The sequence below is a fragment of the Trachurus japonicus genome, chromosome 23 (genome assembly GCF_045865225.1).
Source record: "Trachurus japonicus isolate A0001 chromosome 23, Traja_1.0".
NCBI classification, from domain to species: domain Eukaryota; kingdom Metazoa; phylum Chordata; class Actinopteri; order Carangiformes; family Carangidae; genus Trachurus; species Trachurus japonicus.
The window spans coordinates 12677286-12701209 of NC_140929.1; the positions used below are offsets into that span (position 1 = coordinate 12677286).

Here is a 23924-nt window from a genome sequence, read left to right on the forward strand (position 1 = left end):
AAGGTTCAAGGAAGGCAAACAGGACAGAACCTGAATCTGCTGTTTGAGGGAACTTGTTTTCGCTCAGGGCCTCCTTGGTGTAATCTGAGTTTGTTTGACGGAGGAACTGACAGTGTTTAAAATAGTGTTGCAAACATCGTATGTTTGTATGAGTCAGGCTACCTGTTTGTTTAATACCAAACCAAACAGTGACTATGACAAATTGGCCAGTCTCTTCTGGCAAAGGGCACCTGAAAGACACATAGTATAAAACCCGTTCTTGTGTGTGTGTGCGTGTGTGTGATCTGTCATGATGGTATTATTACATAACAGTGGAATTTATTTATCAGTGTTAATATATTTCCGCAGTCCACCGTGTCTGTCAAACGAGTGAGAATACTTTAGTAGTAGGCCTAATTGGGCTGTGTGTGTAGTGTGAATGAAAGGACAAAAGTGTGGTGTTTTGTGTGTGTGTGTGTGTTGCGCTCACTTCACACTGGTTCTCTTTGTCTATCTCCCCATCATAAGACTGTTGGCACCCTAATCAGAAACTCACTGCTGTACCAGGACTGAAGGGTCACCAGGGGACACATACCCTCCATGTCAACCTTCTTGATATTGTTTTTTATTTATTTAACTAACTGTCTATCTGGATGAAAAATGCTTGGTTTATTTTTGACATAGAAAAACAACATGCTGCACAGGCTTCAGAGTCGTCATGTGAAGAAAAAAACCCCACCCAATGAGAAGAGAACAAAGTCTCGCACTTAGTCGTTTTCATGTGTAACCACACGCGGACACAGAATCAAAGGTGTGTTTTCACTAATGTCATGGTAGTGAGGGTGTGTATGTGTGTTATTATGTGTAAGTGTAGGTCCCAGTGCGACCACACAGGCCCGGCGCGCAGTAAAAGCAGTCATGTGGTTTCTAACAGCAGGTTTAGATCATTGTAAAGCTGTCCCTCGTACAAAACGGGGGGGCGGCTATTCACCTGCCAGAGGAACTCACACAAAAAACGTTGAGTTACAGGAACAGATGAAAGGATATTAGAGGACAGACAGTGAAAGACTTGAGTTAGACCCCAGTTAAAGAAAAACTAATATCCAGAAGCTGACTGAAGTCCTTCAAAGTTTTTAGAATAAAAGATCATTTTAATTTTCTCTTGCGGCTCGATGAAAAGGTTTGAGGTCATCGCACCGCAGAGGCTAATGATGATGATGACGCTCGGGTTTTAATTGGTTTGCAGCTAGGGACAAAACCACAGGGACACACAAAAAATGATGTCGGTGATCAGTGCTGTTTTTTTTTCTCCTACCTGAGTAAGCAAGGTCAGGGGCTTAGGATATTGACAATTTAATGAGAAAAGAGAGTCTACACACCAACGCTGGGAGAAAAAAAAATCAGTGTTGATTAAAACGCTCCCACGGACGCCCACTCCCATGACTCCCGTCACTATCATCCCACACTCAGCCTGGCTTCTGAAGGTATAGGAGAGGTTTATGTTGTAGTAGTAGTGGTGATATTGGCAAAGGAGACGCACAAACATCAGCAGGGAGTTGTAGGTCAAAGGGCAATGTGCAAAAAGAGTTGCCACAAGTCCTCCTCTTATATAATGTGTTTGTGGCTTTTGGACTGATGTTACAGTGTTCAGGCCCAGCTGTCTAAAGGATCTATATATATATTTAGGCTATATATACAAGGCAGTTACTGTGGCTCCTTTAAAAAGAAGACGTGGCGTCATCATATATTGAATTAGAGGAGATAAATGGCAAAGGAGATTTAATCAAAACGCCCTACGGGACGACTCTCAATGAGCTCTAGTTTGTGGAAGTGAAGTGAGTAAGGAAGAGATTCGGATCATCAGAGTAGTAAAACCTGCTCTGACCGGTTATAAACAGACGGGCCGGTGTAACCGGTTTAACAAACGTTTTCTCCTGTTGACTGACAACCTGAGAGAGGTCACCCCCAAGTCTGATTTCAGTTGAAGATTAGATTTGTTGAGGGATATTATTACAATAGTCACATATATCTGTTTAATGCATCTTCATTTAAAGGGTCATTAGAAAATATAAAGACACAATGACGATAAGGATTAAAAATCTCCTCTAAGGCTGCATTTGGTATAAAACAATATGCTCAACAACAACAACATGACAGCTCCATCTGAGTGCTTCCTCTGAGCAGAGATGTTTAGTTTGCGACTGCGAGCTTTTTCATTTCTGGAAACTGATTCAAACGACAGGTCAAGACAAAGGTCAGTGTAACAAAACCTGCCTCCGAAAAAAAAAGCTGCATTAAAAGGACTTTGCTTTAATTGGTTCTTATCACATTCACTTTGACGGCACTTGAACAAATAATAATAGGAAATGGGTAGAAATGTCCTCAGCTCTTCCATGTGTGACTCACGGTTTTGTGTGTGTGTTTTAGTGAGTGTTTGTGTGTGTGTCTGAGAGAGAGAGAGAGAGAGAGAGGGAGAGAGAGTAATAGCATAGCAAGTGACAAGCCACAGGCCATATCTGATGAAGTGACTCAGACACTGAGCACACATTGTAGGGGAAAAGCCACTTGACAGCCACTGACATCACAGCTGAAGAACCAGCAGCCAATGCTCACAAAGATGTGGCGTTGCGGTTGTGTGTGTGTGTGTGTGTGTGTAAACTTGCTATACGATGGGTCAAACATTGTTTCTTTTTTTTTTTTTTGAACACCCACAAGAAGTTTGACTTTGATCACATACAGTGGGCATCATTGTCATATGCAGTAAACGGCCTAAAAATAGACGATGCAGTTTGATTTTATAGCCGAGCCACTTTAAAGAGGTTCATGTTGCAGCCCAGCTCGCGGCGCGGCGCGGCACGGCACATGCATCTGACTCATCACGTTATTGTTAAAAATGTATCGGCCGTTCTAACGAAGAGCCGCCTGAACATCCGAGGGCTTTCTGGTTAATATACAACTGAATAATAAAAAGAAAGAAAAACTGACTTAGTCGTGATCGCACACAAATACCGGCTCATCATAGTAGAGTGGTCCAATTCAGAAAAAGATTATTTCTATTTTGCAGAGAAATGATGAAAAGTCTTTAATATGGCTCTGTCAAGACAAATTCACAAGGATGTGAAGCTTGAATAAGAGGAGAGTCTTCGCCCTGAACAATAAGTTTCAGCTGGGTGAGAGTCTGAAGAAGAAATGATCCACTTTGTTGCATTGTTGGCCGCTTGAAATTTAGTCCAATATTACTAAAACATAAAATGTCTGGTAGTGAATAGGAGATGTTTGTAATACGCCTCATCCTTATCCTTTCACTCGCCAGTCAGTGTCCTTCCCTTTCTTTAATGCCTTTACTCAGCTGATTGTACCATCTCCTCATCTCCGTCTCCATATTTCTCTCTGTACTCCGCTGTACGGTCTCGCTTACATGTGTAAAAATTGCTTTTATTTTTCCCTCAGCATGTGGAGCGGCTGCACAGTACTCGGTCTATACTGCTGTTTGACCTTTGTCCTACATGTGTTCACTGCTCAATGAAAGTTCAGCAAACACTGCTTCCCTTCAGACAAGTCTCAAACTCGATTGTGTCACGGTGCAAACACTCATGCAGTCCTCAGGCGCAGCTGACGGTGGCTGACGAGCAGACGATGCTGCATAGCGGGTTTGGCGAGCGATTGTCTTCCTCCCACTCCGTAACGTCCTTCTGTCTTCGTACCTCTCCTTAAATTTAGCACAAGTCGTGCTTTCAACCTCTTCTGTCCACTGCCGTCATCTGCAGCGAACCTTCCGACATTTTCATCTACTTGTCACATATTTAGGCAGCGTTCGCCATCACTCAGGCCGCCTGCAGACTATGTCGTCCTCTATTAGACATCACTTACACACAAAGTGATAAATGTGGGGTTTTATTGTACAAATGGGCCCCTGAACCAGAAACGGCCACTTCTTCTGTTTCCTCTCTTTCATCTCACTGCCACCTCTTGCTGCCGCTCAGGTTCATCACCCACTTTTCTCCCCTTGAGGAGAAAGGAGAAAAAAAAGGAGAACAAATCAATTCCCATTGACATTTTCTCTTTGGTTTTCTCGCCCCTTCTTTTCAGTCTTTTCATCTGAGTTCCTGTTGGGTTTGTCCGTCAGTCGCCACGATTGATTTTTTGGAGCCAGATCTTCGGTGACAATGAGTCCACACTGCTTTGGAGTGGTGTGTGTGTGAGTGTGTGTGTTTGTGTGAAACAATGAGATGAGGACAATGTGGGACAGTGTCCATGAATGAATGACCCTGTGTCCTGTTTGCATGCTAATCTTAGCATGTTAACGCGTGTATAGTGACCATAAAGGCTCCGGACAGTCAACGCCTTTAACTTTGTACGTCCATCCAAAATGTTGGACCGACAGTTGGACGACTAGGAAGTGTAAAGATTGTTTACATTGTCTTGTAGATAATACGCCTGTTAGCTTCGCATTAAAGGGATAGTTCCACATTTTGGCAAATTGGCCCATTGCCATAATCCCTATAGTCATAGCAGTAGGTTCGTTACCTTTATTTGTTGGTGCAAGATATTTTTAGAACGGCGGAGTTGTTGGATTGTGTATTTTATGAGTTTGATGAGGGAAACCAAGAAATCCCATTAGCCACCATAGCGTAGCTCTGAGCAGCTCACGGCTCTGCTACGCCATTCTAAAAACTGCTTGCACCAACAATCAAAGGTAACGAACCTACTCCTAAAACTATAGGGATTATGGCAATAGGTCAATTTGCCAAAATGTTGAACTATCCCTTTAACAGGGGGGACACGCTTAGTTTGACCTTTTCCTAGTGTACACACTTTAATTAACATGGTGAATCTCATTTGTTTAATCTATATATGAACAGAATTGTAAAAATAACAGATGGCCATTCACGCCGTCTTCAGTCCTGTAAAAGGAACAGCAGCTAAGATAAGGGACTGCGAGGGACGGCAAGGTGATCCGACGGTCAGGGAGATTACGTTTTGAATGAATGGTCACATCGAGGTTGACTTCCTCAAAAACCAATCAGAAGCATTCAGGGAGATGAACCCCTGCCTCTACATTTAATAAATAATTCTGAATAATAAGAGCTGCCTCTAGCCCGTGTGTGTGCGCTGGTGCACGAAGTCCTGGAGACAGTAATGTGGTCAACAAAGAGAGGCACAGCACTGTGTGAGTTTGAAGCTGATGAACTTTGCTTCTCTGAATATATTCAAGGTCTGGATTCGGTGCATCAGACACAGAGCCTGCAGTGGCATTCAGCGCAGATAAGATGTGCTGTATGACAATAAATAAACGAAAATGCACTGCAAGTAAGTCGGAGCGGCAGATTTTATTTTGTTTTATTTCCAGTGTGGCAGCATGAACAGAAATGTGCCAGACATTCAGTTTCTTTGACCTCGTTTTTTTGTGACTTCTTATCTTTCACGAACTCATCTCCAGCCCTAGAACTGGAAAACTTTACTCCATTCAGATCAGAGTTCACGTCGGTAGCATTTCAAGATCAATAGTGTCCCTTGTGTCATGACAAAAATCACTAAGGCTTTTAAAATTGCCCATTCAAATCAGCCTGCCAGTGGATAAACACGCTCACATTATTGCAGATATTGACCTGGAGGTCAAATCAATAGCATCAATATTAAAAGCTCAATAGCATCCATGGTTAAAGGACAATAATGTTTATTAATGGGGGCTGCCGTGGAAGCTGCAGGGCCAGTTCATGTTGTCAAGAGAATAAAATATTAAGAATTAATGGAGGAATTCGACTGGTTTACAGACACGTTATTGCCTTTTGAAATAAACCGTGCTACGACACGTGTCTAAAATATCGCTGACAGCGTCCGGCCACGATTGCTTGCTCTGTTTTATCTATTTAGGGAAATGGATGAAAAGCAACGTCGAGCAGTTTCATTAAACAAGAAAGGGAAGTGTTGCTCAAGGGCACGCCAGCGCCACATCTCAAAAAGTCCGAGCGCTGGTTAATCTGTGTCCTGACCCATCTTGAACCTCCAGGCCGCTGCTGGTGTTTTCACCTCGCTGACTCCCCCCGAGGCCGACGTGTCACTCACAGACAGTTTGATGGTATTTTTCAGAGTTGCAGAAGATGAACTCGTCGGCTTCGATGTGGAAGAATGATCTAATCTCACTCCAGGGCTTCAATAGAGAGAGAAAAAAACAAAGCGCGTGTGTGTACGACATTGTTTCAAGGCTTTTATGAGCCAAGAAAATGGTGATCATACAGTCGCCCCGCATGAAACGTCTTGATGAGTCATCTTTGCATCCTGTTGTCGACGGACATTATTCGTCAGCTGTTCCCTCAGAACTGAAACAACATTGGGATTTGGCTCAGACCCTGGGAAGCCCCATTTGGTTTGGGTGTGTGTGATTTTTTTTTTTTCTTTCTCAGTTTTTCTTTTGCTTCATCATAGTGAAGCTTTTTATCTCAGTACGAGGTCAGTGCGTTCTGTTCTGTTCTGTCTGCGCGGCCGTCACTGTTGTTGTCCAGTTCGTTCTTGAAAGCAGTGCCAGTGTGTGTGTCTGTTTTTGACTGCACTTGTGAATAATGAGCTAATTGATGGTAGAGGAGTGCAGACAGTTATCGACCCGTTGTTTCAAAGACATAGAAAAACTATAAAACATTGCATTGTTTTTTTGTTTTTTTTCAGTAGACCACATTTTAATTACCTCACCAAATATTTTTGGCTATCTTGTTGTCATCAGGGCGGCGACTGATGTTGTTTCCACTTTTTAAACACGCAGTCCAGCGAGGCACTCACGGGATTAAGTCAACAAAGTTACATTAAGATTATCTACAAGTATTGAGAGATGGACATGATTTGAACGTACAGATGCCTATAGTGCTGGGAAACTGTCCATGCTCTCTCTTTGTATGTGTGTGTGTGTGTTTACAGATACGATCACGTGTGGCCATGTTGTTCTCCTTCCTACGAATGCTTTCAGACTCTTATCAGAGCCACACAGGACAAAACTTCTCAGCTATTTCAGCTGTAAGGAGAGCTGTTTGTTCTTGTGTGGCAATCAGGCCACTAGACTGTTATCCTGGGAATCGACTGCAGCTGCGAGAAAGAAAGAAAAAAAAAAAATCCCATCAGAAATACTTTATTCCTCGTATTCCCCAGCTAATAAGGAACAGGCATGAAATCTCACTTCACATCATGTCGGAGAATGAGGGTGCAGTTACTCAAGAAGAGTGTCAATGTAATTTTCCAAAACAGTCGATCGGGGAGAAAGAGTGGAGAGGAAAAGAGGGGGATTGATTGTACACTCTCTGACTGCAGAAGTGTTTGATTTCGATTAGGGAACTTGCCCATAGGCCAGTCATCGCCGCTCTGCACAGACGGTCTTTTTATCATTATCGCAGCACAGAATAGTGCCACTGTCTGTTTGGTCGATGTCGTCGGATTATAAAACTTTTTCCGATGACTTCTTCAACGATTTTGTCTGTGCTGCTTTACTTTCTTCTTTTGTCTCTTTACGCCCTTTCTGTGGTTCCTTTTTTTTTAGCTGGACAGAGCCCTATAAATGCAAATGTTGCTGACTGACCGACTGAGTGATGATGATGATTTTACACCAAGCTTCCCCTTCTCAGAATGATTCGACATAAACAAGCTGCGTTGCAAAAAAAACCCCAAAGTCATTTGATTATCTGACTTTCAGATCCGTTTATAGTGACTTGTCTTCAAAAAGCACCTACTGACACATCAAGGGACTTCTCAGTCAAACCCTGGTCAACAGAAACATGAAAATAAGAACAGTTTCTTTGGGAGTTTGTCTGACTCCGAACACAAAGACCACAACAGAAGCAAACAGATAAAGGTCTTAAATTGACTGTCACTAAGCCGAATGATGATTTTGCATCACCTTAGTGCTCCATCCGGCCTTATACCTGGTTTTGACGTTTCGCTTTGTTGGGTTTTTTGCCAGTGCCACTTGTCTTTCACTATCAGCATTTGTGGTTTAAAGTGTTTCTGTTGTCTTTCACTTGAAAAACCACACATATATATGCCCTCGCATGCGCAATCTGTTCTCTGAAAATCCCTGCTCCCATTGTTGTTCTGTCTGTTACGAGCATTAATGTCTTCACTTTTAAAGGGATAGTTCAACATTTTGGCCTGTCCTGTCAGGGGCAGTTTTTCGGCAAGCAGTCTCTGCATTTGCCTCTAAAACAACTCCGTCTCATTAACGTTCCATTATTATCTCATAGCGTGGTGAATGTGCAGGTCTAATGTAACTTGTCCACGAGAGCGTTTTGGAGTAATTGGATTGTGAATTTGATGAGTTTGATGAGGGAAACCAAGAAATCCCATGAGCCGCAGCTCACGGCTCTGCTCTGCTGTTCTAAAAGTAGCTTGCACCGACAAATAAAGGCAATGGGCTTATTTGCCAAAAATGTTGAACTATCCCTTTAATGTTGAATATTTTCTTATTTGACCTCTATCAGATAATGACAATTATAAGTGAGCAAGTAATGTCAGAATATACTCACTTTAACCTGTACTTTCACAATTATCCTATAGTTACTCTCTTAGTTTCGCCCTTATACGTTGTCTTTGTTGGATGTCATTCAGCAGAGGTCATTTAAGTGCAGTTCATTATGTTGTATGAGTGTGTTTGCTTGTTGTTTATCGTTGCTACCCATTAGTAATTCTGTCTTCTGCAGTCTCTCTATGTGTGTGTATGTTTACCAGCACATACTCAGGTGTGCACGTGCAATGCATGCCTTTGTGTTTCTGTTCTCCCCCTTGAGTGCACTATCCCCTAATGTATGTATATGTATGTATGTTGCAGCACAGAGAGGTTGGTTTAAACGAGCTGGTCCGGTGCTCAGGGGCACGTTCAGGTTGGTTTGGCCCCTCTGGAGCGCTGCTGTGTGTTTGTGTTTGTTAGAGCGAGAGGAGCCGTGAGACAACAGTGTGCATCAGTACGCTGATATGAACGTGCAGCTGCAGCTCTCATCATTTACGGAACATTAAATCTTTGGTTTTGAGTGAGCGAGTGTTTGGAAACATGCTGCTGTAAAAACATGCAGGAGAGGAAATTTGGTCTAGTCCAGGTACGCACGACATGTGTTTTGTTTCTCCCACTGGAGGCTAAGTTTCATCATCACAAGGATGCAAACGTAAATCGTCCAAACCCCAAGGACTCGTACAGGGTCTGTTATGTTTTTTCACTGCTCCGAGTTGAGGTGGTGGTTAAGGTTATCGTGTGTTTAATAAACACAACCTGCACGCTCTTATTCCTGTTGCCATCGTGACCACTTCCTCTGATTTTTTTTAGAGAGATTTATGTCTGTGTTTACAGCTGTGTAGTGGCATTGTCACAACACACGTTGAGACTGTTCCTGTCTGTGAGTAGCGTTTCCTAAAACAGGTGCAGCTGGAAAAGGCTGTTTTTTGTTTTTTTGTGTGTGTGTAGTCACACCAGAAAATAAATATGAGACACTTGAGCAGGTGTTTCGTGCCAAGGTGGTTTCAGATGTGAGTATCACTTCCAAGTTATGAAGCGATCTGTGCAAAAGCTGTTTGATTTTGAATTTTTGTTTTGGGGGTGGAAATATCCGACCTCGCTCCCTCACACCTGGGTTTTGGATGGAGTGATCCCTCCCTGTGACAAAAGACAATTAAACATGTACAAACAGTGAGACGGCTAATGAAAGATGATGAAAAAAAAACAGACTAAGTTCTCAACACATCTACTTCCTGTCTGTGAATCTCCCGTTCCTGTCCTTGACACCTCTTGTCGCTAAGCAACTCACCATGACAGCGAGTTTGGAGCTCCTAATTGGCCGTCGCTGTTAGTAAACACAGGATTTTTAACTTTTTGAAGTGACAGATAAAGCGTCTTTGTCTAATGCGGTGCACAGAGATGTTTCAGCAGGAGGCTTTTGTGTTTTAAGACGACTGAACGTGACCTTTTCATTTCATGGCTGCGTCTCTAATAATTATGTTTTTGAATATAAATATGAAGCCTTCCTGCTGCTTTTGCTGGGTGTGATAAGGAGTTTAAATTGTCTAGTGGTTCAACATCTGTTTTAACGCTGTAAAAATGTGTTGTTCCTTCATGTTCTGTTGTTTATTTGATTTATATGGATTTTATTTCACATTTTAGGATAAACAGAATGATACTAACTTTCTTCCTTCTCTTTTCCTCTGTTTCTCTCTCTCTCCAGCTTTGTCGCACAAAGTCGTCAAGTCCTAGGACTTCAGCCTTTCCCATTGGAGTGCAGGTTGGTCGTCTTATTTATGCTTCTTGATGATCTTAATATAACTGTTGCACCTTTGTCTTGTCCTTTACCTTACGGCTGTTCCTGTTCAGTCCTATCAGGTTTGATCTCATCTGGACTGAAGCGACGACAACATCCACCGAGCCCCCAGTCAGGACCCCAGCTGAGTCCACTCCAGTTCTTTTTTTTTTTTTTTAGTGAGGGGCCGGTCCAGCGTCTCAAGCTGGACGGAGGAGAGACGAGTGGGGCCGAGGGCCCGGCCTTCGTGCTGCGACACAGAACTTCAAACCTCATAGAAAACACCACAGACAGCACGCCTACAGACCCCATGAGTCCCCGGGACAAAGGAGACACGCCCACCTCAGGTTCTTCAACCAGTCACCTCAGTACCGCACAGTGCCCCTCACACAATGGGGTGAGTATCCAACACACACACCCACACACACACACACACACACACACACACACACACACACACACACACACACACACACACAGACACGCTTTCATCCAGTTGGTCCAGAGCCATATGGCGTGGTGTGGGTCGATTGGTCACCATGGTAAAACTATCCCACCAACACACACTCACCCTCACACCCTCACATTAATAATTAAATTGGTGTTGTTAGCAGGGAAGTATGATATTGTGTAACTGACACTGACCAGCAAAGTCTCTCAGTGTAATAACTTGGGTTTAGAGACTCAATATCCCAACATGCACCTCTCTCAGATAGTTATACTGGACTCAACAACAAATTCAACATGGTGCACACACACTCGTGTGACTCAGATGTTTTTGCACTGTAGCTACAAGCGGAATAGATGAGTCTCGGGTACACACACACACACACACACACACACACACACACACACACATGCGCTAGAAATAGTAATTAACGTGTGGTGTAATTACTTGACCACAGTCTGTTGCTCCAGTGTGTGTACAAGACGCCTTAGGACCAGATTTCCTCTGAAGACCTGATGTTTTAACTGATCAAAAAAGAAGTTTAAACACCAGAGTTAATTAAACACTAGAAGATTCATTTGACCAAACTCTTAAAAGGAGTGTTTTCATGTTAAGAACATGTTTGTTTATTAAAATTTGGTTTAGGAAAGTTTTGTGGGATAAGTTCTACTTAAGGTTTTTCCTGATGGGGTGATTGTGCTTAAAGCCATGACCAGTTAATATGAAAACATAAAAAAACAAGTATATTAAACATAGTGCAGGATGAAAGAGTCATCAAGTTAACACATCGTTGCTCTTCCAGAGGCAGTAAAACAGTTTTATAACTACTGTGAAAACATCATTACAGTACATGAAGGTGAATACAGTGAAAAACAGCTTTGAGTATTTGTTTGAAAGAGAATAAAGACACATTCAGGATATCAAAAGAGTCAGTAAAAATTACTAGTGCCATAATGACAGGGCTTGGATGTATATTGCCTTGCTCAGGGGCTCCTCAGAAATAGCTGCTGAAGGTGAAAAGTACATTATGTAATCACTTTTTCAGGTTTGATTTTGCACAGTTTGGTCGTGAGCTTGTTGGGTTTTTTTTTCCAGCATTTCAACCGCCGCCACCTCCACTTATTATCGACACCCTCACCACCTTCAAGGCTTTTGAAAACTCGGCGATGACTCACTCTGTGCCATAGTAATTAACAGTGCATTATAATAGGGATGTCTCAGCTTCGCCTGATGTTCGGTTTTAGTTCCACTCCAAGGCCTGAAGTAATGTGAATATTGAACATGTGCAACGTTCACAGCCCCTAGAAATAGTCCCGGCTGCTGTGTCTATATACAGATGTCTTCCTGGAAGGAAAGTAAACACATTACCAAAAATCTGTGCGATTAGCATCCCGTGACGACAATGTATCGAACTGATCAAACACAATGTGTCAGATACTCTCCCTCTTCCCTCGGAGGCGTCACTCGCTTGTGTTCGTTTTTTTTTTTTTAGGCCGCGCGTGCATGTGTGTGTTCAGACAAAGCTGCCGCCCTGTCGTTGAGTGTGAAAGGCAATCGGTGTAAAGCTGTTGATCTGAAACACAATAGTGTTCGTGTGTGTATTGTGTCTGCCTGTGTATGCGCCCTTTTTACCTGCTGTAACACAACACGGACACCTGAGAGGAGGCCAGGGGCCCCTGACCCGATCAGCAAGGGCAGGCTGTCTTAACACCCCACAGGCCGCCCTTTGAATTTTTTAACGTTTTCAGGAGGTGTTAGTGTGTGTGTGTGTGTGTGTCCAAGTGTGTGTGTGAGTGTTGCGGTACAGCTTTGGGGTCAGTATAACACATCCTGTTTGCCATCAGACTGGATAAGATGCATTTATTTCTCTTTTTTGTTTTATCGAGTTTATTTGTCCATGATTTTTAATTCTAAGTTAACATTTTTTCAAGTTTCCTGTTTTCCAGAAAGTCTTTTGAACTAGTCCCTATGAGATTGCGGTATTTGTGCGTCTTCCTGATCACTCCCCACAATCACTGAAGGAATTTTGGAAACAATGGCTGTTTACTTACAAAAAAAAAAGCCTGGTACCCCAGTATGAAGCTTTTCAAATGCAAAAACGTGTCTCTCAGAGTTGCTTTTAACAGACCACCACCAATTAAAACACATTCCAGGAAATACCTCTCGAACAAACGCCCTAAAACAGTTTATTATTCAGTTTATACATGACAAACTTCCAATGTCATCAAAGTTTAATTAAGTCCCTTTTACAGGTCGTTTAATTCAGTCCATGTAATTAAGTGTTTGTAGCTTTAGCTCGTAGGTAAGTCAGTTTCATTTGACAATTTGCTGCGGTGCGGCTAATGGAAATGAGATTTTCAGGAGGGGGGAGAAGAAATCCTGCTGAGAGCTAAAAGTAGCCGAAGAACCCAAGAAAGTCTGATAATGTGTTTTTATCATATGAAGACAACAGATACTTCTCTCAAACTTTGACACAATTTTACCGTGCAACGTGTGTTCAGAAGAAGAAAACACTGGTGGAATTTTATAACACACACACTTTGACTGTAGACAACAAAACAAGGGAAATACCAATAAACAGTGATCAAATACCTGTTAACAATGCCTTCGATTTTAGACTTTATAGTCCTCTGCACATCCTTTCTTTGTGCTTACGGTTTTTTATTGCTCTCATGCATTGACGCCCAGTCTGTGGATGTGGGATGTGACACTCGGCTTGACTTCCCCTCATTGTGCCCGTCATCCACAAACCTCCCAGAGTTTATTATGTTTCCAATAACAAAATGCTAAATATTTGATGTTGAGGAATAAACTAAATAAAAACACAACAATGTCCAATGTCCAAACTATTATGGACATATTCAAGTTACTGACTTGCACCCACATCTAATATAAGTAAAAATATAAATACTCTACCTACATTTGTTTAATGTATGGCGAAATGGACGCTTAATAACAATAATACACTGTTTTATGGTGAGTTTTTGTTAATAATACATAATCTGTTAATGGGTGGTGCTGGGGCAGGCGCTGGTAGGTGGGTTTCGTTACCCTCAGACAGAGTTAGGCTTGCTGTTTCCCACCATTTACAGTCTGTATGCTAAACTAAGCTAATTCAGTGCTGGCTGTAGCCTCATATGAGAATGGCATCGACCTTTTCATCTTACTCCTGGCAAGAAAGTCCATTTTCAACACATCTGCTTCCTTTTATCTATGTCAAACCCTGTTGTTTCGGTACAGATGTTGTTCTGACCCTGGTGAAACCAACAATTTATTTATTATTGCAGCCACTAGGTGGTGCTAGTTTTTGTGTGGGCCTCATGCTATGCCTTTAGTTTTATGTAGGCGGCCATCTTGAATTTTCTGTTTTCATGAGCACATTGTGGAGCTGAGCACGGGGACAGTCTACATTCACCCTTCTTGGGGCGTTAATCGAGGCATTGTCTGTAAGTAACTTTGAATAAGGCGCTCGTATTCATGGAAATGTTGATGTTTCATGCAGATGTTAATTAATATTTAGTAAAATAGTCAGTTCATATGTGAATTGCTACTTAGCTGTTCTTAGCTAGCTGTGTTAGCTAGCTCTATTAGCCAAATGCGCTAATATTGTGTATGTTGGTGAGGTCTGTACTAGGGCTGGGCGATATGGCAAAAAACTTTATCACGATATGTTTTTCCATATTGATCGATTCTCGATATCGTCTCGATATGTATTTTTTGCTGCCGCTGCCAGTTCAAGCAGCATCCTGACTGAATCCTGAAGAAACCAGAGAATGTGTTCAGTTTGGGAGGATGACATGAGTTCACTTTAATGTTCATTAAGGGTGGAACAGTTCAATAATCCACAGTTTGATTTGATTTACATTGTTGTTGCTGTTGTTTTCTGTTGTCTTTTTTCTACCATACATCAGCTCTAAAATGTGTCAATCATGAGGCTTTAGTCTTTCTAGTTATTTGAACAGGTTGTAGACAAATATTTAGCTATTTAGCTGCTCTGACACCAGGCTTTATGCCGAGCCCACTCTGATGAATCCAGGTGTGTCTGACTCTGACCTCAGTAGTCACAACAACTGTCAGACACACCTGGATTCATCAGTTTGTCCAATAATGTAAGACAGGAAGGAAAGGAGCCTGTTTGAGCTCAGGAAGTAGTGGAGCTGTGCATAAAGCCTATTTATTGATCTGACTCGGTAACCACGAGCGCAGTTCACGTCAACTCAGGTGATCTGCAGGTTGTTGTTTCACTTCACCGCTCCGACGCGACGCTCCGTGTGTGTGTGCGCGCGGCGCTGACAGAGAGAGAGGGAGGGAGAGAGGCTGTCGGCGCATACTGTGAGTGGATTTGACTCCGCGCGCACTGTCCGCGGACTTTTGCGGTTTCATAGGCAAGCATACAGTATCACATTTGAAACAGATTGAGTCCGCGCGGTCATAAAAATTGAGCTTTGCACGGAAGGGACCGGCGGACGCCCGCTTTGGGTCCTCGTCTGCCTCGAGTGCGCGCGGACATCCGCGGAGTCAAATACGCTGGAGTATGTGGGGGCCTGAGCCTAGCGCATGTTCTTCACACTGTACATGAGCAAACAGACATGTTACCGCAGAATAAACGTCACAAGCAGCTCCGTGTTTCCTCCACTTTCTGACCGTGGTAGGCTATCATCAGGTTGCTCTGACTCCACACTGACAGGCTTCTTTAGCCGGGACAGACGAACTGATGCTCCACACGTTCACAATCGCTTCAGTTGCCATCGGCTCCACCTCCACTCATTTCCTCCCTCTTTTACAACTTTCACTTTATCACAGCTTGGGATCAATAAAGTATATCTATCTATCTATCCATCTTATCCTTCCTCCCTTTAGCTGCAGCAGCTCAAAAAAGCTCTGCATGCTCAGGACAGGAGGCGGAGTATCAGACGGAAGTGTGGCCGGCTGCTGTCGCGCATATTTACTTTCATGTGATATCGAGGAATAGGGCCATAGCTTATTATCGAAATCGTTCAAAGATTTATCGCGATCCCCTATCGAGATCGTTATATCGCCCAGCCCTAGTCTGTACAATAATTGTGTATTTTTGTTATTTTCAATTTCAGTTTTACCATTCCTATGCTGTCACTGTAAATCAGTGGTGAAGAATAAAACCGACTGACATCAACGACAGTGCGTGAATGAGTTATCTGTCTGCCTAGGATAAGAAGGGGACTCTTTGACGAGGGCAGAACAGATGTAGTGAATGAAGTCAATCAATGAGAGTTTAGGTTATTAGGATTTCAGTAGGAGAGGGTAGTGGACGAGTAACCTGAGGTCAGATGGCTCAGAAAGCAACTGATCCACTTGTTCTGTGGACCTTTTGAAACATCCCAAGATGATATCCAGCCTTGGTTTGATGTTTGTCCTCACAATGGAGGCAACAAAAATAAAACAAAGGCAGCTTTGAGTTTGCTTGAAAAAATAGCAAAGGTCTTCTGTGACTGTGAGCAGACAGATAAAAATCGGTGTTATTGTTGCCGTGCTATTACTGACTTTTCATACCCACCTCATGTTCATGGGCAAGAACAGAGGGAGCTGTTTGCCCGAACATAGTGCCCTTTTTATTTTATTTTTTTTAGCCAGGCCGTGTGTGTGTTTGTGTGTGTGTGTGTGTGTGTGTTTGGAGCATACCGTCTGTTTTTGAGGGTCTTGGCGTGTTTTCCAAATTGTTATCATCCCAAGAGAGCGCTGTGCACGTGTGAGTCACATGTTGACTCTCTCTCCGTCTGTGCCATGCGGGGGTTACAGTGTACAAGGGTGAAGCTCTTCCCTCTTTGGCCCTTTACTTTCAGCCTCTCTTGTCATTGGTGCAACGAGTTTCAGCCGTGCTCCCATTGGCTGTCAGCTGTTTCCTGTCTCCCACCCCGTAACCAAACAGCCAGCATGTGACTTTGTTTAACTTTGTTCCATGTTTCACTGTAGGAGAGAGGTCTTTCCTCAAACCTTCGTCCCTCTTCTTCACTTCCTCCTCACTCGTATCTTCTACTGAGCTCAGCAGGAAAACAGCAGAGGTTCCTCGTCTCACACACACACACACACATAAACACAGTGTCTCAGGTGTGTGTGTGCATGTGAACAGCCATTAGCCAGGTCTACATACAGAGTGGCTAATCAGTCAGAGGGGAGCTGGCTGTATGTTTTTTTTTGTGTACGTGTGAGACAGAGGAGTTTGATTGGTCTTTAGGGGCTTTTAAGAAAAACTGCCTCATTTAATCGTGAGTCTCCAGAGATCTGCTCCGTGCTCATGTCTGTAGATCATTTGAGCCGAGCTGCTCCGCTCACACTTGTATGAAAAGTGTTGGAAGTCTGTGCTGTTTTTTTTGTTTGTTTTGTTATACTTTTATAACTTTATCAACTAGTTTTTTTTTACGATTATATCCATCCCCTTCCCATTTTTGATCATCTTCACTAGTCCAGAATAAACCTGGAGGTCTTGTTGAGCCACTTCATTGTAAACTCATAAATTGCAGCTCTTAAATTATCACAGCATGTGTGACCTTTTGATTCCTCCAAGGAAAAAACAACATTCAGTTCCCACCCTCTACTTTCACAAAGATGAAAAGATGAAAACTTTTGGGCAAACCAATCAAAAAGTCAAAAATGTTTGCTAAAAATTGACATACTTAATGATTTACGTCATTTTTAGCTTTTTAAATGTGAGTGTTTGACTAAACTGTTACCAAGGTTTTGACAGTTTAAAGTCACCTCAGGCTTTGGCCATTTAATAAACCAAACAGTCGTGTATTTGCTTCTTCTTCTGAGTCATCTTTAACAAGAAAAATAGCTCCAAACCCCTCTTAAAGCCAAATGTTCATGTTCATATTACACTAGCTGCAGCTTTAATGGATTGAACTTGTCGTCAGCTCTGTTTGATTTAAGGATCCGGACTGGTAAACATTCCCTCCTCGTGCATTTCCCCCCCAAACCTTTCCGGGAAAAACGGGAACAGTTCTCAGCTCACATCTCTCTGACAACAGCTGAGATGACGGTTTCCCAACACGTGCGACTGTGTCTCTGTGTCAGACACGGAGCCGGCACCACCTTCGCTGACCCTGCACTGTTTCGGTCAGACATGATGAGCTGTCGTACAGTGAGTGAGTTTTTTTCTGAGCCGCGGCTGGACTCTTCCCAGAGGGACGAGATCTCACTCGTACTTAAACACGGAGCGAAATTTGACTCCTGTCACCTCTGCTATGATGACTTGTTGGAGAGCAGCTGTAGTGGAGGCACGTGTGGCGGACACACTGAGATCATCCAAGGAGTTTGGGCATGCGAGTGAGGGAGTGAGTGTGTGTGACTGTAAGCACATTAGTGTGTTAGGGATAGCCCAAATTTTCCAAGAACCTTAACCTACTTGACTCCTCATGTCTGCGTCTCCTCTGCGAGTTGTTGCTAGATCTGATTACAGCGACTCCAGCTGAGCAGACGATGGCCAAACTCTCTCCTTTTCTCAAACCGGCAGCTGATCTTCTTTTTTTTTTTTTTTTTTTTACTATTTTTTTCCCTGTCAAGGTGTAAACACCCTGTGAGCTTCCTCTTTACAGCTCAACCCTCACATATCAGTCACTAATGGAGACACACAACAGCAGTATCAAGTTTAAAGAGGAACTATGCAAGATTTGCACTTTAATTTAACAGTTTAGGAGTTATTATGATGGTTAAATGACTCTTTGCCTTCCACCTGGCGTGCAAGATCAGAGCCTCCAACCCGGTGTCCCAGAACCCAAAACATGGACGACTGCTTTACGTCACTACGACGCAAACACGCCCGGTAATCCATAATCTCTTGTTAAGTTTAACCACCTCGGTAGGCATCGCTCCAGGATTGCCTTCTCTTTGGCTTCGATGAAAACAAATGCACATGGCCGGCAGCGAGGGAGGAGGGTTAGTGGTGAAAATATGCACCGAAACTGTACGGGAGATCAAATATGACCCAAACAAAGAAAAAGCAACCAGTCCTGCATACAGTAGTTCCCCTTTAAGTGTTTCTGTAGATCATTTTGTTTTCACAGTTTTTACTTCCTACATCTCGTGGCTGTCCTGTGAAAAACACAGTTCTGTTTGCAGATACATGAGTTTTTTAGGGCAGCAATAGAGAAAGAGAGAGAGTGTGTGTTTTGAAATTGAAGCAGACCTGCCAAAGTGGCCGCTGTGTGAGTGTGTGAAAATTTTAACTAGGACACCGAGATATTTGTCACATCTACTGTCTGGAGGCAGATCTCTGACCTCTGACCTTTGACCTCTGTGTGTTCAGTCAGTAAAGCAACACTCGAGTCTGGACAGGGAACTTTTCTTATGGCAGATTTTTAACATTTCACTTTTTCTACACACACACAATAACACTATACAACACAATTTATGATAGTGTAAATGTTTTTGATAATGATTGAAGTAATATTTATTCTCTTGTTCTTCTTTCAAATATTTGTATTAGAGCACGCTGCTGTAATATTGTTACATATTTACATCATCAACCACATCCAAGTGTATAATGTATATCCATACAGAGACCATTTATTGAGCCACTGAGTTATTAAAGTTAAACAGGTAATGGTTAGCCCTGCCAATTTACGATAACCATGACTAATTACAAAAACGTGCACACAGAAATAGTAATGTTTGTCCAGTCATTGGTTTTATAAACTTCTAAACGGTGATATAGTGACATGAAAAATTATATATATAGCGAAACTATTGTTCTAATGCTGGTTTTCTGCCCGGAAGTAGTTGTAAACAACAAGGCGATTCGTTCTATAATGTCCTCTTCATTTTTTATAACATATAGCCTAACAATGGCAGATGAAAGAACTAAACATGTGCAGATGAAGAAAAATAAATGAAAACGAAAACAAAGCCTAAATAAATATTAATTTTCTAAATTCTACATACAGTAAGAAGCTTTCTGTTGACTGGTGGGTAGTTCAGACTCTTCCTCTCTTTCTCCTAAACCTGACAAAACAAAGCGCAGTGTGACCGTACAGGAGCCTAACAGGTGTAGTGTTTGAGTAAAACGGGTTCCCCGGTGAGAACGGAGCTGATCATAAATCAACCAAACGCGCAGGTTGGAGGCCAAACGCTTCCCATTCGTCTCTGCCTCTTCCTCCTTATCTTCATACTGGAAGTGTATTCACCAGCAGCGCGCTGCCGTATCAGACGCTGCCCCCGATTCCAGTTTGTCCTCAAGGTAGGAAGTGTTACAGCACCGTCACATCCCACTCTTTTGTTCTTTATGAAATAGCAGCATGTGTGTGTGCCATGCGTATGGTGTGTGTATATACTACAGTATGCACAGTATCTGAGTGTATCCTCATGCTTCATCAGGTCCTGTATCATCTGTGCAGGTGTGAATGTGCTGCCTTGTCAGGAGGCACCAGCTTAGTGACGGCATATTGGGTACACCTAGAGGACACCCTGTTGTCCCCCTACTACACACACACACATCCTTGTAAAGCTATCTTTGTGAGGACACTCATTGACATAATGTATTCCTTTGGCCCTTACCCTAACCTTAACCATCCAAAACAAATGCCTAACCTTAACCACTCTTAACCTAATAGAAACCTAATTTTAACCTAAAGTCTTAACCCTCAAACAGCCCTTGGAAAAAGTGAGGACCGGCCAAAATGTCCTCACTTCCCGAAAATGTCCTCACTCTGTTGGTTAAAAACTGTTTCTGGTCCTCACAATGTATAAGTACAAGAACACACACACACTTAGTTATTCACACCCATCCAGAATAACCTCCCAGTCCACAGTAACACACAGTAAGGCATCTGCAGCATCTGGATTGAAGCCGACTCCTACATCACATGCACGCATGGACACACACGAGAGGCTGTTACTGACACACACACACACACACACACACACACACACACACACACACACACACACAAAGACCGCAGAGCACACGTGACTACTTGGCAGTCGCCCAGATACCCTCTGCTCACATAGTATACTCAATCACTGGCGCGTACACACACACACACACTCACACACAGACACACAACTGCACACAATTGATGTCAGTTGTCACCTTTATCTCGGCTTTGAAACACAGTGGATTTATGAGAACGTGGTGTTACAGTTGCACGCCCTCAGGTGTGGTGTAAACTTGTGTGTGTGTGTGTGTGTGTGTGTGTCCCTCTAATACACAGCAACAGACTGAGATTTAACCTCATGCATGATTGAGCACACACTCGCAGACTCAGACTCACTCACTCACACACACACAAAAAGTATATACTATATGCAGCTGATGTGAGAGTAGAAAACTGAGACTTTAGGAAACTGAAAGCAACTGTCAACAGAAGACGCTGCGTGGTCAACACACACACATATGCGTGCGCACACAGACACACACACAAGCCGTCGGAGTGTATTTTGCTGGTGGGACTTTAAAAATGGGTTAGTCATGCATTATATATACAACAGGACATCTCTCTCTCTCTCTCTCTCTCTCTCTCTCTCTCTCTCTCCCTGCAGTCCCCTTGTCTGTCTCTGTCTCTCTGCTTTTCTCTAATTTTCTCACTCTTGTCTTTCTTTTCTTCATCACCCTCCTCCTCCTCCTCTTCTGGAGTAATAAAATGAGCAGGAGACACATCTTTTATAATCACGTCCTTTCAGAGGAACGTGTTGTGTTGTGTATGTGTTTTGTGTGTGTGTGTGGAGGAGATTGTGTGTCTCTCTTGGCGTTAAAGAAATGAGAAAATATGTGCACATGTGTTTTCTCCTGCAGGATTTAATGCAGATATGCCCCTAAACCTTATCAGTGTTGTCCACCTGAATCCACACAAAAACGCCACTGTTTTTAGTGTGTCAGCGTGTGTTCGACTCAGTGTGTGACTGTGTTTGTGTGACTGTGTGTGTGTGTGTGTGTGTGTGTGTGTCAGTTATGATAAATGACTGTGTATTTATCACAAAGCGCGAGCCGTATTAATTCTGTCCCTGGTTGCACCGCTGTGACGGCCATTGTGTTAGATTGAATTCACACGGTCTGTCTAATCGTCTGTTTATAAAGGGAAGGTTAACACACACACACACACACACACACACACACACACACACACACATACTGAGTCTTCATCTGCTCCACCAGAGACCGTTGGTAAGACTTTGCTCATTATGATTTTAATAAGACGGTTTGATTGTGTCCAGTTTAGAAAAGAGATTCAGATCAAACCGACCAGCAACAAAAACATACCTGTTCACGTTTACACAGATTCTGCCAGGACACACACAACACAATCTGACGAGTCATGAGTCGACCTGAGTAGAGGACAGGTGTCTCTTTTGCACAATAATTCACTATTTTAAATGGAGACATGTCAAACGTGCTCACAACTGTCCACGGTGTACAGACAGGGAACAATCTGAACTTTTGCAAATGCAGCAAGTTAAACATGAGGTTTATCCTCATACAGCCTCTGTCTTTCCTTTTCTTACTTCAGTTATTTCATTCAACAATGTCAGGTGCTGTAGCCCATTTTGTATGTAGATTTGTTTTCTATTTTTTGGGGAAAAAAAGTTTAAGAAGTGACAATAAAATATATTTCTATATAAAAAAAAGGTGAGGTTGATAGGTTTCAGTTTCCCACTCATTTTTAGATGTGTCATGTGATCGACTGCTGATAGAATAAGTTTCCTGTGATTGTTTGGCTCATCATGTCATTATAATCTGAAAGTGAATATCATTTATATTCATAGTCTATATGTTTCCACCACATATCCAGAAGTCAGAAACACTAGAGATGTTTTATACTTTGACTCCATCACTGACGATGTCACATGACGCTGAACCAATCTGGTTTAACGGCCGGTGTCGATATAAAATGCGTAGTTAGTTACAGGCTTATTATTTATATCACTGATGAACCTGATGATGGATCTGTCGTCGTGTTGAAGTTCGTTTGCGTGCGAGAGGAGGATGATGTAAGATGGTGATCAATTAAATCTCACACATGTCTGAAGGGAGGATCCTCGCTCACTGCAGGGTCGAACTAGAGGTCGCTCCTCTGTCTTCAGTCACACTTCACTTCATTCATCCAACAAAGCTGAAACGCCCCCAAGGAATTAAAACTCACTGTTTTTGTTTAAAATCCTTTCTCCTCTTAGAAAAAACATGTCATAAAACTGCCCTTCCTCTAACGTCCCTCCGTGTCTTGTCTTGTTTTTTGTCTTTTTCAGAGTGTCCCAGAGTGCGACGAGGAGACAAGAACAAAAGAAAAGGATGACAGAGGACGAGAAGGAGAGGAGGAGAGGGAGCAGGACGAGGAGGAGAGGAGCAGCGACGAAGGTTTCATGGGGATGACTCCGTTACTGCAGGCTCACCACGCCATGGAGAGGATGGAGGAGTTCGTACACAAGGTACAGAACAGATGTGTAGCAGCACCACACCTTGAATCCTTCCTCCCTCTGAGTTAGTTCATCTTACCGAGAGCTTTGTTTGTTTTACAGAGGCAGTTTTCTATCAACAACACTCCATAAAAGCTCACAGTAAAGGACTCCAATAAAACCATAAAATAATGAAAACACACCGTTTACAGCCACATGCTCGGGTTTTGCAGGTTTTTGATTTAATTTTCAATTTTTTTTGGTTTGTTTATGGCAGCATCGGTCGGACATGTTTCGTCCTGGGAACAAGCCAAAACTGCGAAACATTCAAAACACATGTCACAATCCAACCGAGTTTACTAGTGATAAAATGTTTTATGGAGTAGTTTGCAAGTGGAAAGGTGGTAAAAAAGAGCAAATTATTGTTTTTTTCCTCTTCAATCTATCTACACTGGCAGAAACTCTGAGCATGTGGTTCTAGTTTTGACGGGTTTCACAACATTTTCCTGAGGAGCCTGTTTACGTCCTGCAGCAGCTTCTGAATCAACTGTGTGTTATTACTTTAGGATGGAAATGATAAATGAGGCAGACATGAAGAGTTAAAGGCTCTGCAATGTGGACTCATATGATCCCTGCTTGGACTAATATTCACACACACACACATACACACACAGTATGAGGCTTGTGAAATTGCAACCAGCAGGCTGTAAATTAGGGGAATTAATCACTGCAGAGAGAAACTGTCAGAGCTTCTTTCTCTCTCTCTCCATCTTCTCTCTGCTGGCGGCGGCGCCACATCGCACTTCACTTTATTTATTTACAGTGTCTGACCCCCTTGCTGCTCATTTGACACTGACATCTGCACTACACACACTCGT

The 23924-nt window shown here is 42.7% G+C and overlaps 1 protein-coding gene across 1 annotated transcript in view; it reads left to right on the forward strand.

The window, feature by feature from the left end:
* Window positions 1-23924, forward strand: part of adipor2 (adiponectin receptor 2) — a 33228-nt gene that overhangs the window by 3648 nt on the left and 5656 nt on the right. Inside the window, exons 2-4 of the mRNA XM_085769490.1 lie at window positions 10167-10223; window positions 10313-10635; window positions 22900-23079. Coding sequence (XP_085625616.1) covers window positions 10549-10635; window positions 22900-23079 — 267 coding nt within the window. The 5' untranslated portion in view covers window positions 10167-10223; window positions 10313-10548. The remainder of the gene's footprint in view (window positions 1-10166; window positions 10224-10312; window positions 10636-22899; window positions 23080-23924) is intronic.